Source organism: Giraffa tippelskirchi, chromosome 3, assembly GCF_054371585.1.
Source record: "Giraffa tippelskirchi isolate mGirTip1 chromosome 3, T2T-mGirTip1v1.2.pri, whole genome shotgun sequence".
Taxonomy (NCBI): Eukaryota; Metazoa; Chordata; class Mammalia; order Artiodactyla; family Giraffidae; genus Giraffa; species Giraffa tippelskirchi.
Window position 1 is genome coordinate 98,357,333 of NC_137277.1, and position 16,823 is coordinate 98,374,155.

The window sequence follows — 16,823 nt, forward strand, 5'->3', positions numbered from 1 at the left end:
GTTGTTCCATGTCCAGTTCTAACTGTTGCTTCCTGTTCTGCATACAGGTTTCTCAAGAGACAACTCAGGTGGTCTGGTATTCCCATCTCTTGAAGAATTTTCCACAGTTTATTGTGATCCACACAGTTAAAGGCTTTGGCATATTTTGAATATTAACCCCTTATAGGATAAATGATATGCAAATATCTTCTCACATTGATAGGTTCTTTTGTTGTGTTGATAGTTTCCTTTGCTGTGCAGAAGCTTTCTGGTTTTATATAGGCAAGTTTGTTTACTTGTGCTTTTGCTTCTTTTGCCTAAGGAAATATATCCAGAAACAAGACTGATGTCAGAGAACATACTGCCTGTGTCTTCTTCTAGGAGTTTTATCGTTTCAGGTTATAGATTCAAATTTTGAATCCATTTTGAGCTGATTGTTTAATATGGTACAAGACAGTGGTCTAGTTTCATTCTTTTGCACATGGCAGTGTCCGGTTTTCCCAATACCATTTATTGAAAGGACTATCCTTTCTCCATTGTATGTTCTTTGTTATAAGTCAGTTGCCATATATGCATGGCTTTATTTCTGAGCTCTCAATTATGTTCTTTTGATCTGTGTGTCTGTTTTTCCTGCCAATACTATACTGTTTTAATTACTCTAGCTTTATGATATAATTTGAAATCAGGGAGTGGTTACCTTCAGCTTTGTTTTTTTCCTCAAAATTGCTTTGGTTATTTGGGGTCTTTTGTTGTTCCATATGAATCTTGTTTGTATAAAATTTTGTTCTATTTCTATGAAAAACATCATGGAGAGAACTTGAGAGTGTTGTGTTGTGTGAAAATAGTCAGACATATAAGGACAAGTACTGTATGGGTTCACTCATGTGACATATTTAAATAAATGAATACATAAACAAGCAAAGCAAAAACATAGATAGAGAACAGAATAATGGTTATAAGATGAGAAGCAGGAAGAGAAGTGGGTGAAATGGCTAAAAGAAGTCAACTATATAGCGACAGATAGAAACTAAAATTTGATGGTGAGCAGAAGAAACACAAGCTGGAATCAAGATTGCCGGGAGAAATATCAATAACCTCAGATATGCAGATGACACCACCCTTATGGCAGAAAGTGAAGAAGAACTAAAGAGCCTCTTGATGAAAGTGAAAGAGGAGAGTAAAAAAGTTGGCTTAAAGCTCAACGTTCAGAAAACTAAGATCATGGCATCTGGTCCCATCACTTCATGGGAAATAGATGGGGAAACAGTGGAAACAGTGTCAAACTTTATTTTTTTGGGCTCCAAAATCACTGCTGATGGTGACTGAAGCCATGAAATTAAAAGACGCTTACTCCTTGGAAGGAAGGTTATGACCAACCTAGATAGCATATTTAAAAGCAGAGACATTACTTTGCCAACAAAGGTCTGTCTAGTCAAGGCTATGGTTTTTCCAGTGGTCATGTATGGATATGAGAGTTGGACGGTGAAGAGGGTTGAGCGCCGAAGAATTGATGCTTTTGAACTGTGGTGTTGGAGAAGACTGTTGAGAGTCCCTTGGACTGCAAGGAGATCCAATCAATCCATCCTGAAAGAGATCAATCCTGGGTGTTCATTGGAAGGTCTGATGTTGAAGCTGAAACTCCAATACTTTGGCCACCTCATGCGAAGGGTTGACTCATTGGAAAAGACTCTAATGCTGGGTAGGATTGGGGGCAGGAGGAGAAGGGGACAACAGAGGATGAGATGGTTGGATGGCATCACCGATTCGATGGACATGGGTTTGGGTGGACTCTGGGAGTTGGTAATGGACAGGGAGGCCTGGGGTGCTGCGATTCATGGGGTCGCAAAGAGTCAGACACGACTGAGCAACTGAACTGAACTGAACACCATGAAACTTATGTTATAAACCAGTGTAACCACAAAAAAAAGTCTTGTGTTCTTCTGTCATGGTTTTTGGCTTAGCTTTATTCACACCTCTTTCTTATTCTTTTAACCTTTTCTTGTGTTATTCAGAACTTGAATAATCAGATCTCTTGAATGGAAATCTGTCAAAGAAACATAATTTTGGCTACTGTTAGGCAATGGAATTCTACTCCAGACCCCGCTGAAAACTTATGAAAAATACTGTTGAGAATTAAAAGTGCCAATAAATTTGTCTCCCAGAATACTGACATTTGGAAGGTAATGGCTTCTGTGAGGGAAAAAGTTGTCAGTGTGACTGTCAACACCAGTCCAAACAGTCTGATGGTGCATTTGAAGGAATAAATGTTGCAGGATTTCTTTATGCATCAATTTTCTTTAATAACAAGTAAAAGAGAGATAATGAGTTAATGAATTCAGTTGTCTGCTGTCCCTGGCCACACACTCCCCACAAGATTTTGCTTATCAGTAATCTTAGATATGCTGCTGCTGCTAAGTCGCTGCAGTCGTGCCTGACTCTGTGCGACCCCAAAGACGGCAGCCCACCAGGCTCTCCCATCCCCGGGACTCTCCAGGCAAGAACACTGGAGTGGGTTGCCATTTCCTTCTCCAATGCATGAAAGTGAAGTCGCTCAGTCGCGTCCGACTCTTCGTGACCCCATGGACTGCAGCCTACCAGGCTCCTCCATCCATGGGGATTCCCAGGCAAGAGTACTGGAGTGGGTTGCCATTGCCTTCTCCGCTTAGATATGCAGTCCTTTCTAATTTTCCAAGCTTCTCTTTCACTGTGAGTGCTCAATATGCCTAATTATGATTGCTGATTTCCTAAGACCTAAGAAAGCTGTACTTTGACATCTGAAACTCCAAGTAACCAAATCTGGAGCATTTCTTGAAATTTCTGTTAATATTGTGTCCCTTCCCTGAAAACTAGCAGGTGTAAACAGTGGACTGGCAATAGTGAGGCCCATAAAAGGGCTTCCCAGGTGGCGCCAGTGGTAAAGAACCTGCGTGCCAATGCAGGAGACACAAGAGATGTGGGTTTCATCCCTGGATTGGGACGATCCCCTGGAGAAGGGAATGGCAACCTGCTCCAGTATTCTTGCCTGGAAAATTCCATGGACAGAGGAGCCTGGCAGGCTATAGTCCATGGAGTCACAGAGTCAGACATGACTGAGCAACTGAACACACAACACATACACAAAAGTGAATCAGAAATTTGTGATCAAAGTGCTTGATCTAGTCAGGGAAATAAGAGTTGTACAGACACAAAGATAGTGGGGAATGTTATTCCTAAATGACCTCTGGGTTTTGTAGCTAGTGGTTGGATGGGACTAGGGAATTTGCTGACAGAAATAAAGTAGGATTACCCTTCTTGAAGATAAATCCCACACAGTCTAAAAGAGCATTCTTCTTCTCTGTGCCTGCCCTGCACCTAATTAGTTTATTTTGATCTTATTTTACTAATACAAGGGGCCTACCAGTGCGGGGGATTCAGTTTCCTCATATTCACTAGATTTTGTTTGGGAGTCGGATGTCCTATGGCTCTGTCCTTCTCAGGGACCTCTAACCGTAGATTCATCCCAGAGCTACAAAGGAGGACCTACAATCCCCAGAGCAGACACAGCACATTTCTATTCTTCCTAATTTGTCTCTTGCCTGAGGGATTGCTCGCTTTGAACTCCCTTGATAGTTGGCCCGAGGCTAAGACATGTCTAGGTCAGGGCCCCTGCTGGCTGTGGCCTTTCTGATGTTCCTCTCAGATGCATGACCATTATCAGGCCCTACAGTTTCTCATTGTGGGGAGAGGAATAGAAATACAGAGTCATGTCTGAAAGGGGGTGTTGGGATGGTCAGGAATATCTAGCTCAGTGGACTTGCGCATTTGATTAGACATAGGGACTTAAGCTAGTAATCATCTATTTGTTGATGGCAAAGACAGGCAGAGATAGAATCTCAAATTTGTCCACATCCACTTCCCTGATGGCTCAGACAGTAAAGAGTCTTCCTGCAGTGTGGGAGACCTGAGTTCGATCCCTGGGCCAGGAAGATACCCTGGAGAAGGAAATGGCAACCCTCTCCAATATTCTTGGCTGGAAAATCCCATGGATGGAGAAGCCTGGCAGGCTACAGTCCATGGGGTCGCAAAGAGTCAGACATGACTGAGCGACTTCACTTTCTTTTCTTTCTACCAAACATTCCTCCAAATGCATCACAGCATTCCTTGCTTGGACTAGATGAAGGAAAAAAGTCCAGCTCCAAATTGTGCAGACCATGTAAGAAATCCCAAACCATGGAAGAAATCCCTACCCTTGCATTTGCCCAACCAGAGCCTTTCAAATTTATCACATCCACTCAGCATGCTGCTGCTGCTAAGTCGCTTCAGTCGTGTCCGACTCTGTGCGACCCCATAGACGGCAGCCCACCAGGCTCCGCCGTCCCTGGGATTCTCCAGGCAAGAATACTGGAGTGGGTTGCCATTTCCTTCTCCAGTGCATGAAAGGGAAAAGTGAAAGTGAATTCGCTCAGTCGTGTCCGACTCTTAGCGACCCCATGGACTGCAGCCTACCAGGCTCCTCCATCCATGGGATTTCCCAGGCAAGAGTACTGGAGTGGGGTGCCATTGCTTTCTCCTTCCACTCAGCATAAGACACACAAAAACTTTTGAGCACTGATATCAGCATAGTCACAATTTTAAAATCTTACGATTCTAGTGAGGAATAAGGCATAAGTCATCATCAATACAGATCACAAATAGAACACAGTAATGAAGTAAACAGGAGCCTGACACCCTCCAAACATCATTTTGTTCCATTGTAAATGGTTACTTTTTGTGTGCAGGTGAACAATAGGATTATTCAAAGGAAGCAGTACGGTTATTCAGAATACCTGCTGGGGATATCTGAAAAGGTTTCATGTAAAAGAGGACATTGAACTTGGGATAGATGAGAAGGGTTGGTCCCCTATTCCTGGTTAGAAATGAATGAATGAAAGAAATTCTGAATGTCAGGTATGGTTGAATCTGGAGTACCATATATGTCATAGTTTCCAGGACTGCTTTAGGAATGCTGGAAAATCAATCACATGTACTAATAAAGAAAGATGCACATTAGATTAATTCCTCAAGGTCTTGCTGTACCAGTGCTGACAGCTTTGCTTATACTAACAAGGTGAAAGAAAAGGAAAAATCCAGAGTTCCCTTCAGCATTCTCTTCAAGCCATCTACTCAAACATCCACCTCTCCTTCCTTAGTAGAGAGAGTATCCTTATCTATCTCCTTGAGAAAAGTGAGGTCAACCTTTAGTTTCTCACTATCACACTTACAATTTTTTTCTATCTATGCTGTTATTTCTCCACCTGGTTCAAAGTTAACTACTTCCTCCAAGCTGTTTGTAACCTCATCAACTGTTTCTTCTCTTATATTTTTATCAAAACTCTATTGACTCTTCCCAAATAGGCTATAAACTTGTTTAAACGTCTACCATTAAATTTTTTCCCCTAGATCCTGAACCCCTGCTTCTATCTTTCACAGTGAAGCTACTGGAAAGCACAGTGTATCTTTATATTTCACTGTTAACCTCATATTTATTTCTTACTGGAGTGATAATTGGTCCTCTGTTCCTACCATCTTCTTCCCAGAATCTTCATTCTCATTTTTTTTCAACACACATGGACCCATACAACCGTGGAAGAACTGGACAAGCTAATGGAGAAGCTGAATTGAATTAACTTAGCAGCCTTTGGGTTTCTCATTAGATAGAAGTTTTGTTGCCTGTCAGCATCACTTGCCTTTGTTGGATACACAGTCTCCTTCAGGGCTCCTGCCTTATAATCAAGACTGGCAGATGTTTTTGCTAGTAGTATAAAGTTAAGTCTGGATTATTAATAACACATAATTTTGTCACTTTTTAAACCTGTGTAATTCTTACAGAAAAAGAAGGCATTGTGAGAATTTTCTGGATTGGTCTAAATCAGCTATACTCTGCTAGAGGCTGGGAATGGTCAGACCACAGGCCGTTAAACTTTCTCAACTGGGACCCAGGTAACTGCTTGCTCTTTTATTTACAAAGCATAAACTTCAAAAAAGAGCTTCCCACTCCCTGGGAGCTTGTACAAATTTCAAACTCTCAGAAGAATTTTTTTTTCCTAAACCCTTCTTTATTGTGATTCCATTATAGCCAAGTTGACTCCCACCATTGGCAACTGAGCATTTGTCCCTAATTTTTAGCATGACCCTGCATTTTTAGGTAGGAGCAGAAAGAGCCCCACTCCATGGCCCAGGAACCTTTCTGTGTCCCTGAGAGGACTTGACATGTCCATGACTGACCCATATTGCATTTCATCTGCAACTTAACTCTAATATGGAAATACTAGATATATTTCTGATATAGAAATATTAGTTCAGTTGCTTAGTCGTGTCTGACTCTTTGAGACTCCATGGACTGCAGGACACCAGGCTTTCCTGTCCGTCACCTACTCCTGGAGCTTGCTCAAACTCATGTCCATTGAGTTGGTGATACCATCCAGTGGAAAGAATTCCTCATTCTCAAACTCTTGAGGTCTTCCATTGCAGCGCCCAAGTACTGACAACATAATGGTTATATTTTCATATACAAATAAATATCCTTAAGAAAATTTTGTAGTGAATAAAACAAAATCCTAGTTAGCCAAAAGGTCTTCCCCCTCCCCAAAAAAGGTTTAGATATCTTTTTAAAAAATAAAATCATAGCCTTCTGATAAATATTGAATGTAAAAGTTAACACTAACTTCAATACCAAAGTATTCTACATACATATAATAAAAACGAGAAAAGTGCAATAAAATACCAATACACTGGCATTTCAGTTAATAGAATTTTCTTTGTAAATAAATTCTCTATTATCTCAGTAAGTAGAATCTTTAAAGATACTTTAATCTTAAAGCCTTAAAGGCATAGCAGAATCATAAATTAGCATTTTTATTGGATAGGGTAGCAAATTAAGAACTACTGACCACAGGATATGACAGGCATATTGGTTAGGGGCAGAGGTTTGGTTTTTGGATTCGTTTTTTAAATTAACTACAACATATCAGAGTATTTCCACTCCTGTGTCCTGTATTTAAGAAGACATAGTTAAACACATGATTGTCCATTGCAGCTTATACATCTCAATGTAGTTAAAAGTTTTAACTATTTCGTGAGTTCCAATAAATAAAGTTAAGAATGCAAATTATTTTTTCTGACCACCACCCTTGCCCTAACCTTGTTCTTTTAACTCTGAAAATCTTGCCATTTCAGATGTGCTGATGACACCTACCATTGGCAGATCAAGCTGTGCAAGAATGGATGCCGATTCGGGTCTGTGGCAGAGTTTTTCCTGCGAGGCTCGACTGCCCTACGTCTGTGAGAAACTGTTAAATAGCACAGTGGAGGTGACAGGTACCTTTCTCACTTCCTCCGACAAAAGTCGCAAAGTTAGTTTTGTGAAGTCAAGCAAATCCATTTCAGATACCTGTTTCCCCCTTTCCTTCACCTGCTACTGCCAATGCAGGAAGGTATTTGATGTTGACCCTGTGGTTAGATATTATAAACTATACATGAATAAAACTTTAGTTTGCTCTATGCCCATAAGAAGGAAGAGATATTCTAGATAGGAAATATAGTTCTCTTCACAGGTGGCTGTTCTTTCTCTGGAGCAGTGGTTCCACAGACCAAGAGCATCAGCTTCACCTGTACCTGTTAGAAATGCAGATTCTTAGGACGTACCCCATATTTACTAAATGAGATACTCTGAGGATGGGGACCCGCGACCTATGCTTCCAGGGGCTTCCCTGGTGGTCGGGTGGTTAAGAATCTGCTTCCCAATGCAGGAGACACAGTTTCGATCCTTGGTTGGGGAATTGAGATTGCACACGCCATGGAGCAGCTAAGCCCACACACCACAACTAGAGAGTCTGTGCACTCCAACAAAAGATCCTGCATTACCCAATGAAGATCCCATGTACTGCAACTAAGACCTGCCACAGCCAAATACATAAATAATTGTTTTTTAAGACTCTGGATTGAAAAAAAAAAAGTTACTTTGAGAAAGAAAAAAAGCCTTCCAGGTGATTCTGATACACTCTTAAGTTTGAGAGCCACACTCTAAGGAGAGGTCTTACATATGACCTGCCCCTATGGGGAGTGAAAATTGATGGACACAGGAATTGCCCCACAATGCCCACCCGCTTCTCTGCTTTACCAGGCTGATTCTGACAAATGAGATAGAAAGGAGAGGTGTAGATGGACAAAATATGTGCGCAGAGGTGTTTTTTCCCAGGGAGTTTGGGAGTAAGAGAGACACAGGACAGCTGAAACTTCCAAGGTCCAGAAAAATTTGAGAAGTGTTCAGAAGAATGAAGGAGAGAAATATCCTTATTGTCTTGCTTGAGGCCCACCGTATACCCGGTATTTGATTAAATCCTCATTGAATACTTAAAACTGGGAGAAGAGGTTTTAAATTGTCTTGTGCTTTAAAGAATGTTGAGGGAAGAGAATAAAGCATAAAATTTCTTATCATCCAAATAGGAGCATAAAGCTGTTTTTTTAAGATTAAAAAATAATAGAGGAAAATGAACAGTCATTTTCCAAGTTGATTCAAACCAAATTTAGTCCATACAACAAAAGGCATAGCAGAAAAGACAGCACAAATGAAAATAAACCAGGGTGACTGATTATAGATCAAATAAATATCCTTTGGTAGCAATTATTGAGTAAATCATGATGTTTCCACATGATTGAACAAATGCATTTATTAAAATAACTGTGCCAGCAGGAAAATACAAAGAGCAGAACAAAATCATATGCTTACTTATCATTGTAATCTTGTAAAAATATATATTCATAGAGACAAAGACTATAATATGAAAATAATTATTTTAAGTTCAATTGTGAGTGTTTTTCCCTCTGTTCCTTTATTATAATTGTAAAATATAATAGTGAGTTCTATTTCAGAACCTTAAAGTTAACTGAGTTATTTTAAAAGTGTGAGAAGCTGAACCTGATTTTATCCTTTAGTAAAAAACACACTGTCCACATTTTTAAGATGTGTTTTCTTATAACAGGCATTCCAAATGGTCCAAATCTGTGAAGCCTGTATAGCTGAACTACTTTCTAGTTCTGTTAAGAGGGGTAGACGTATTCTTTATGGTTTATACCTCACTCTTTTTCTCTAATTTTTTTGACCATCGCTTGACTAAATTTTATTATAGTCAAAACAAAGAATCCCTCATTGCATGAGGCCTGTAGGACTAGTAGAGGGCAGGAAAGTAGAGGTCCAGACATGCTCTTTGCCCTTTCCCTCCACTGATGCCATTTCTTGGATGTGAAGTGAATAAATGTCTTATTATGTTCCTTAAATCTCTGCTTGTTTGTTCAGCCATGAGCACGAATGTACATTCCCTCGCTAAGCTGACCATACCTGAAAAGGAACCTTAACTTTATAATCTCTCAAAGGCAGAGACTGGAGGGGAACATCACAAATCCCATACCCAGGAAGAGATTTGTCAACTACTGACTTACCCCACACTTTTCTTCTGTCCGCTAGGACTCAGGGAAATCCCTGTATAAATAGTCTATAGCCAGCCATGTAGCAAATTTGTATCACTCTACAGTCACATTATTGTCTGAATCCCTGCAGTCACTCTTACGATGCTGTGCACTGCATAAATTCATGTCACTGTACCATCTAAAATCCTGTTCTTCAGTTTTCCAGAAGCCTTATGATTCAGGAAAGAAGAATTTGCAATGTTATTGATTCAAAATAGATGTATCTTTACTGGAATATAAATATCTTCTTTTCCTCCAGATGTGTGGACATACTCAGATACCCACTGTGATGCTGCAGACTGGGTGCCAAATGATGGCTTTTGCTATCTGCTGGTCAATGAAAGTGATTCCTGGGATAAGGCACATACGACATGCCAAACCTTCAGCAGTGACCTCATCAGCATTCATTCTTTAGCAGATGTGGAGGTAGTTGTCACAAAACTTCATAATGGGGGTAAGTTTTTAAGATATCCTCTTAAAAAGAGGCTTAAAACATTTTAAAGTATCCCTGTTTTCAAACTCTTAGAGAGAATGAAGAGCTTACAGTTTGATCCTGCATTATCCAATAGAATTTTCTGCCGTGAGGGAACTGGCAGAAAATTTGTGCTGTCATGCAATAACCACCAGCCACTTGTGGCTTTTGAACCCTAGAAATGTAGCCAGAGTGACTGGAGAATTGAATTTTTGCTTTCATTTCATTTTAATTGATTTACGATTTTAAATAGCTGCATGTAGCAAGCTGCTGCCAACCTGACAGTACAACCATCGACTGAATAATTTCCCTCTTCTCATAAGCTAAATGCTATTTAAATTCCTCCCAACACTTAAGTGATGATTACTTCACTTTTATAATTATTTGGAAGCTAAAAAATGAACAAAACACCAGAAAGCCAGTATTAAGATTTCCTCCTAGGATTCACCCATAGTAATAGCACAACTGAGTGACTTCACTTTCACTTTTCACTTTCAGATACCTATGTTCTGTGCCAGCATGGTGCCAGTTGTTTTACCTGGCAAAGCAGTACAGTCATTCAGTGATGGACAATATTCTTATTCTAGCTGGAATATCTATGATTGTGTTAGTAGAATTTCATTATTTCTCGTAAAGCAGGGTTTATCTAAACCAGGTATCAGGAACACCCAGCCTACAGATCGTAGTACAGCTAGCTGTTCCGCCTATGTACCCTGCCTGCATAAGTGACCTGAAAAGCCCTCGTCATCAGGCCAGCCTAACATATCCATATTTTTACAAGCTAATTAAGAATACCATTTTCTGAATTAAAAGAAAAAGAAATACCATCAAGGCTGCTAACACCCCTTATCAGAATGTAAAAGTCAGCAGTAGTTTCCATGTGGAAGTATGTGACTGAGTAACCAAACAAACATTTTTCTTTTAGATGCCAAAGAGGAAATGTGGACAGGCCTTAGGAATATAAATACACCAGCCCTATTTCAGTGGTCAGATGGTACTGAAGTTACTCTAACTTACTGGGAAGAGAATGAGCCACATGTTCCCTATAATAAGACTCCCAACTGCGTTTCCTATTTAGGAAAGGTAGGAAACCTCCTTGAATTTATTTATATCCTTACTGTTATACCTGATAATCTTATAATAAGGTGACTTTCATTGGAATATTTGTATTTAAGCTAGGAAAGAAAATAAAAGGTAATTGCACTGTAGATTATCTTTCTAGTAATTGCTGAGAAAAGGTAAATAAAGCAATTACTAAAGAAGCAATCTAATTCCTGTCTGAGAGTATCTGCCCTGGTGTGAAAGAGATCAAGAGAATCTCTTTGGAGCTGAGATTCTTGCATCAAATGGTCTCTGAGAAGCTGCTTTCTCTCAGTAATATTTAGCAGGTAGCCACAGTGTAACCTGGAAAATCCCACTGTCTTGTGTTCAGGTCAAGTGTTATACTAGTCCTACTTTGAGAAGTGAAAAAATGGTTTTATTAAAAATTAGGCCCAATAAACATCTTACTGCTATAGAATTCGTGAATGTTTATTGAGCATGCTTCAGTTAAGAGTCCAGGATAAGCAATCTTTTTTTAAAATTTATTTTAATTGGAGGCTAATTACTTTACAATATTGTGGTAGTTTTTGCCATACATTCACATGAATCAGCCATCTGTGTACATGTGTTCCCTATCCTGACTCTCCCTCCCCCGTCCCTCCCCATCCCATCCCTCAGGGTCATCCCAGTGCACCAGCCGTGAGCACCCTGTCTCATGTACAAGATAAGCAATCTTGAGCCGAAGGGACACAAGTGTCTCTATATTTTTGTTTGTAGCACTTTCCTGTGAACTCCTAACTGTTTAGGAGGCTGATTGTATCACCCAAACTTTTAGAGAAACTTAAGTGGAAGCAATAAATTGTAGGGCTGTTTAGAAGTGTTTCACTAGTGAAGATGTTTTTCAGTTCAGTTCAGCTGCTCAGTCGTGTCCAACTCTTTGCGACCCCATGGACTGCAGCATGCCAGGCTTCCCTGTCCGTCACCAACTCCCAGAGCCTACTCAGACTCATATCCATTGCATCAGTGATGCCATCCAACCATCTCATCCTCTGTCGTCCCCTTCTCCTCCCACCTTCAATCTTTCCCAGCATTGGGGACTTTTCCATGAGTCGGTTCTTCACATCAGGTGGCCAAAGTATTGGAGTTTCAGCTTCAACATCAGTCCTTCCAATGAACATTCAGGGCTGATTTCCTTTAGGATGGACTGATTGGATCTCCTTGCAGTCCAAGGTACTCTCAAGAGTCTTCTCCAACACCACAGTTCAAAAGCATCAGTTCTTTGGCGCTCAGCTTGCTTTATAGTACAACTCTCACATCCATACATGACTACTGGAAAAACCATAACCTTGACTAGATGGACCTTTGTTGGTAAAATAATGTCTCTGCTTTTTAATATGCTGTCTAGGTTGGTCATAGCTTTCTTCCAAGGAGCAAGCATCTTTTAATTTCATGGCTGCAGTCACCATTTGCAGCAATTTTGGAGCCCCCCAAAATAAAGTTTCTCACTATTTCCATTGTTTCCCCAACTGTTTGCCATGAAGTGATGGGACCAGATGCCATGATCTTAGTTTTCTGAATGCTGAGTTTTAAGCCAACTTTCTCGCTCTTCTCTTTCTCTTTTCTATAGAAATAGACTCTATTTCTTCTTTGCTTTCTGCCATAAGGGTGGTGTCATCTGCGTATCTGAGGTTATTGACATTTCTCCCGGCATTCTTGATTCCAGCTTGTGTTTTCTTCCAGCCCAGCGTTTCTCATGATGTACTCTGCATATAAGTTAAATAAGCAGGGTGACAATATACAGCCTTGATGTACTCCTTTCCCGATTTGGAACCAATCTGTTGTTCCATGTCCAGTTCTAACTGTTGCTTCCTGACCTGCATACAGATTTCTCAGGAGACAGGTCAGGTGATCTAGTATTCCCATCTCTTAAAAATTTTCCACAGTTTGTTATGATCCACACAGTCAAAGGCTTTGGTGTAGTCAATGAAGCAAAAGTAGATGTTTTTCTGGAACTCTCTTGCTTTTTAGATGATCCAGCAGATATTGGCAATTTGATCTCTGGTTCCTCTGCCTTTTCTAAATCCAGCTTGAACATCTGGAAGTTCACAGTTCACGTACTGTTGAAGCCTGGCTTGGAGAATTTTGAGCATTGCTTTACTAGCGTGTGAGATAAGTACAATTGTGCGGTAGTTTGAGCTTTCTTTGGGATTAGAATGAAAACTGACCTTTTCCAGTCCTGTGGCCACTGCTGAGTTTTCCAGATTTGCTGGCATACTGAGTGCAGCACTTTCACAGCATCATCTTAAAAGATGTTTTTAGAAAGGTGTAATGCTGAGTTTAGAAGGGTGTCACATTTAATGCTGTATTTAAAAGGATATACAGGATATCTTTAAAAGAGTATCAAAGGTTGAAATGAGGTCCCACAGGCCTCAGTGAACTGATAGCTTACCTAGATGGCTTCTAGTGTTCAAAACTGACCCTTATCACAACTGACTTACTACAATTTCATTCAAAGAAAACATAGTGACTCAAGCAAAATAAATGTTAAGTAGCATATTTGAAAGAGAGAACTTTGACATCTGGACTGAAGTGGAGTTGGAAGAAAATTTTGATTCTAAAATTCTTAGAGAGCAGTTATTCTGATCACCATCATCTTACACATGAGGAAACTGAGACAGGGCGGTTAAGTGACCTACCCCAAAAGTATTAACCCACGGACAAACTTTGACTATGTCCTATGGAAGGAGACTAGAACACTGGCAACCCTTTGTGGGCTGCGTTCTTCTCTCTTCAACTTCTGTAGAAGTGTCCTTTAATAGTTTTTATTGTTACACTTATAGGAAAATGAACTTCATCCCCATTGTGACCTTGAGGTGATGCTGAAGTAACAGGCTTCCAGTCTTGTTGGATAGCATTTTCTAGGAGTGTGTCCTCAGGTTTAATTACTCAGTTATATTCATTCTCTCTGTATCCCTTTCCTCCTTGCCCTCCTCCCCCTCATCCTCCCTGATAGTTGTAAGAAGAAATTATCTTGACTTAAAATGAGTCCAATTCTAAATATATGGAAAATAAATTTCTCTTGTGAAAGAAATGATTTTCTGTTTTTTAAAAGCTCGGTCAGTGGAAGGTCCAATCATGCGAAGAGAAACTTAAATATGTGTGTAAGAAAAAGGGAGAAAAATTGAATGACACAAGATCTGATAAGATGTGTCCTCCAGATGAGGTATGTAAAATGCCTGTGTAAATTTTTCTAAGCAATATTACACCTTTTTGGTTAGAGATGGTAACTGAACTTAAACAGTTTAAACTTGGAAAACAGAAGAAATTACTAGCTTCTGTTCATTTACATTAGACCAAGCCAGAAGGCAGTGAATCACAGTATATCAGCATTCCTACAGAAGATAAAAAAAAAAAGAGTTATAGAAAAAAGAATTACCTATTCATGAATTTCTGTAAGAATATATGTGATTACTCTTCTCAATGCTGATTTTTTACTTCTACTCATATATTATTCTTGTTCAAAAATAATTGAGCTAACAACTGTTATACTCTTAAAATGAGCTAGGCATTGTGCTGTGCTAAGTCACTTCAGTTGTGTTCAACTCTTTACGACCTCATGGACTGTAGCCCACCAGCCTCATCTGTCCATAGGATTCTCTAGGCAAGAATACTGGAGTGGGTTGCCATGCCTTCCACCAGGGGATCTTCCCAACCCAGGGATCTAACCCACATCTCTTATGTCTCTGGCATTGGCAGGCAGGTTCTTTACCACTAGCGCCACCTGGGAAGCCTGAGAAAGACATGGAGGGTAAAGAAAGTTAAGACATGCCTTCTGTCTTACACGGGATCACAGCTTATGGAGGTTTATCCATGAAGTTATATCCCACCCTCAGGATGTGTATGAATTCCCTGGCCGTGTCCTTAATTTCCATTAGTTGTAAGATGTTAACCTTACATCTGTGTAAGAACCTTACACATCTGTGTAGGAGAACCTTGCTTGTCACCAATTCCGGAAGACAGTTTGATGATATTTTTCCTCTGATTTAGGGCTGGAAGAGACATGGAGAGACCTGTTACAAGATTTACAAGGATGAGGTCCCCTTTGGGACCAACTGCAATCTGACTATAACTAGCAGGTGTGACCATCAGTAAACATGTACTAGTGAACTTTTAACTCTGGCTCCTTTGCCAAATAATCTTCTTTAAATCAAAGTTCATCTTCAATTTATATAGTAATTCTGTCATTGTAAAAACACCTACTGATCTGACTTTCATTTTATAGATTTGAGCAAGAATACCTGAATGATATGATTAAAAAGCATACCATGTCTCCAGAAAAATACTTCTGGACTGGCCTGAGAGATACAGATGCAAGTGGAGAGTATAGCTGGGCAAGTGTTGGTGGAGTAAAGCGGGCTGTAACCTTTTCCAATTGGAATTTTTTTGAGCCAGGTAGGTGCCTTAGCCTTTAAAACAGTAGAATACAGTGACGTGAGAAGCAGCTTTCCTCCCAGATCTATTCTTCACTTACCTTTGAAATGTGAAGGAGATGATGATCATCTGGACTAGAGTCTATCTGTGGAACCATAAATAGAAGCAGTGACCATGCCTCCCCTATGAAATCCTCAGGGATTACCCAGTAAAATCTGGAAAGTTTGGTTCTCAGAAACCACCATCTAATGGCACAGAACTAGAACTGTCAGTGTGAGTTTAGCATCTTTTCCAGATAACTCTCAAACAGAACCTGCAAGTCTCATCATGAGCACTTTACATTTTCACCTCTCTGCTTCTTAATTTCTTTCTCCAAAGTTAAATCGTGTTTATTTCTTTTCTTTTCAAGGGGTGATAATTAAGGAGGCCATGAATTATTTATTCTGAAATTTAGTTTATCCTTCTTTAGCCTAAAGCATTGACCATAATGAGCCATAGAATCAGGACATTTGAGCCTCAGAATTCCCTTTGGATTTTAGAATTGAAGAAACAAAGGTTTAGAAAGGTGATTTACTTGACAAAGGTGACCTGGTTATTGAACTGCTAAAATCCTGTACCGATGCTTTTTAGAGGATTTTGACTTTGTATGAGAGAGCAGTTATGAAGCATTTGACTTTTCTTCCTTTGAATTATTTATATTTTCTTATGTTTTGTACAGTGAATCATGAAGGCCATTTTTATAACATAAAACTTGGAGCATGTGAATGTATAGTTAAACACAATATTTGAGATAGAGAATGCCCACAAAATTTGTAATACGTGATCATCAATATAAATATGAGTGGTAGTGATAATATCAAAGTCGTCTTTTTACTTGTGGAACATGGAGGATACAGGTGCTGATCCTGGCTAAATTTCATCTTAAATTAGAATGTTCTAATATACAAAACACATGCTTTCTTTTATAGACACTGTGATATTTCAGAGTCAATGTCAAATTCTTCCTGGATAAGCCTCAGTGGTTGAAAGGGTGCTCAGGAAGTAAGCTATAATGGCTGTTCTCTCAGTCTGTAGCCAGAAAGACTGTCTTTAAGTCCTCTTTATCTTTTCACTCCCAGATTCAGCCAGTTTGGTCTGCACTGGGTAAGCCATGGCAAAGGGTAGATGAGGGGAAGATAGTACACCCACCCAGGTGTGTTGTTTTTCCCAGTTCCTTGTTCCTCTTGCTGTCCCTGTGTCATGAGACATGAGACTGTATGGCTTCTCTGTGTGATGGAATGGAAGTCATCCTCATTACTTTGCAATGGATGCTCTTCTTGTCCTTTGCCCATTTTAAGCAGTGTGAAGTCATGGGAAAGGGAGCATGGTATTTTGTTACCAAATCTGGGTTCTAGTTCTGACTTCACCACTCACTAAC

At 39.9% G+C, this 16,823-nt stretch overlaps 1 protein-coding gene across 4 annotated transcripts in view; it reads left to right on the forward strand.

The window, feature by feature from the left end:
- Positions 1–16,823, forward strand: part of LOC145542919 (CD302 antigen) — a 121,308-nt gene that overhangs the window by 17,178 nt on the left and 87,307 nt on the right. For all 4 annotated transcript variants that reach the window (XM_081582787.1, XM_081582788.1, XM_081582789.1 and 1 more), the window contains exons 5-11: positions 5,827–5,937; positions 7,174–7,314; positions 9,722–9,916; positions 10,860–11,017; positions 14,088–14,198; positions 15,023–15,111; positions 15,258–15,427. In XM_081582787.1, coding sequence (XP_081438913.1) covers positions 5,827–5,937; positions 7,174–7,314; positions 9,722–9,916; positions 10,860–11,017; positions 14,088–14,198; positions 15,023–15,111; positions 15,258–15,427 — 975 coding nt within the window. The remainder of the gene's footprint in view (positions 1–5,826; positions 5,938–7,173; positions 7,315–9,721; positions 9,917–10,859; positions 11,018–14,087; positions 14,199–15,022; positions 15,112–15,257; positions 15,428–16,823) is intronic.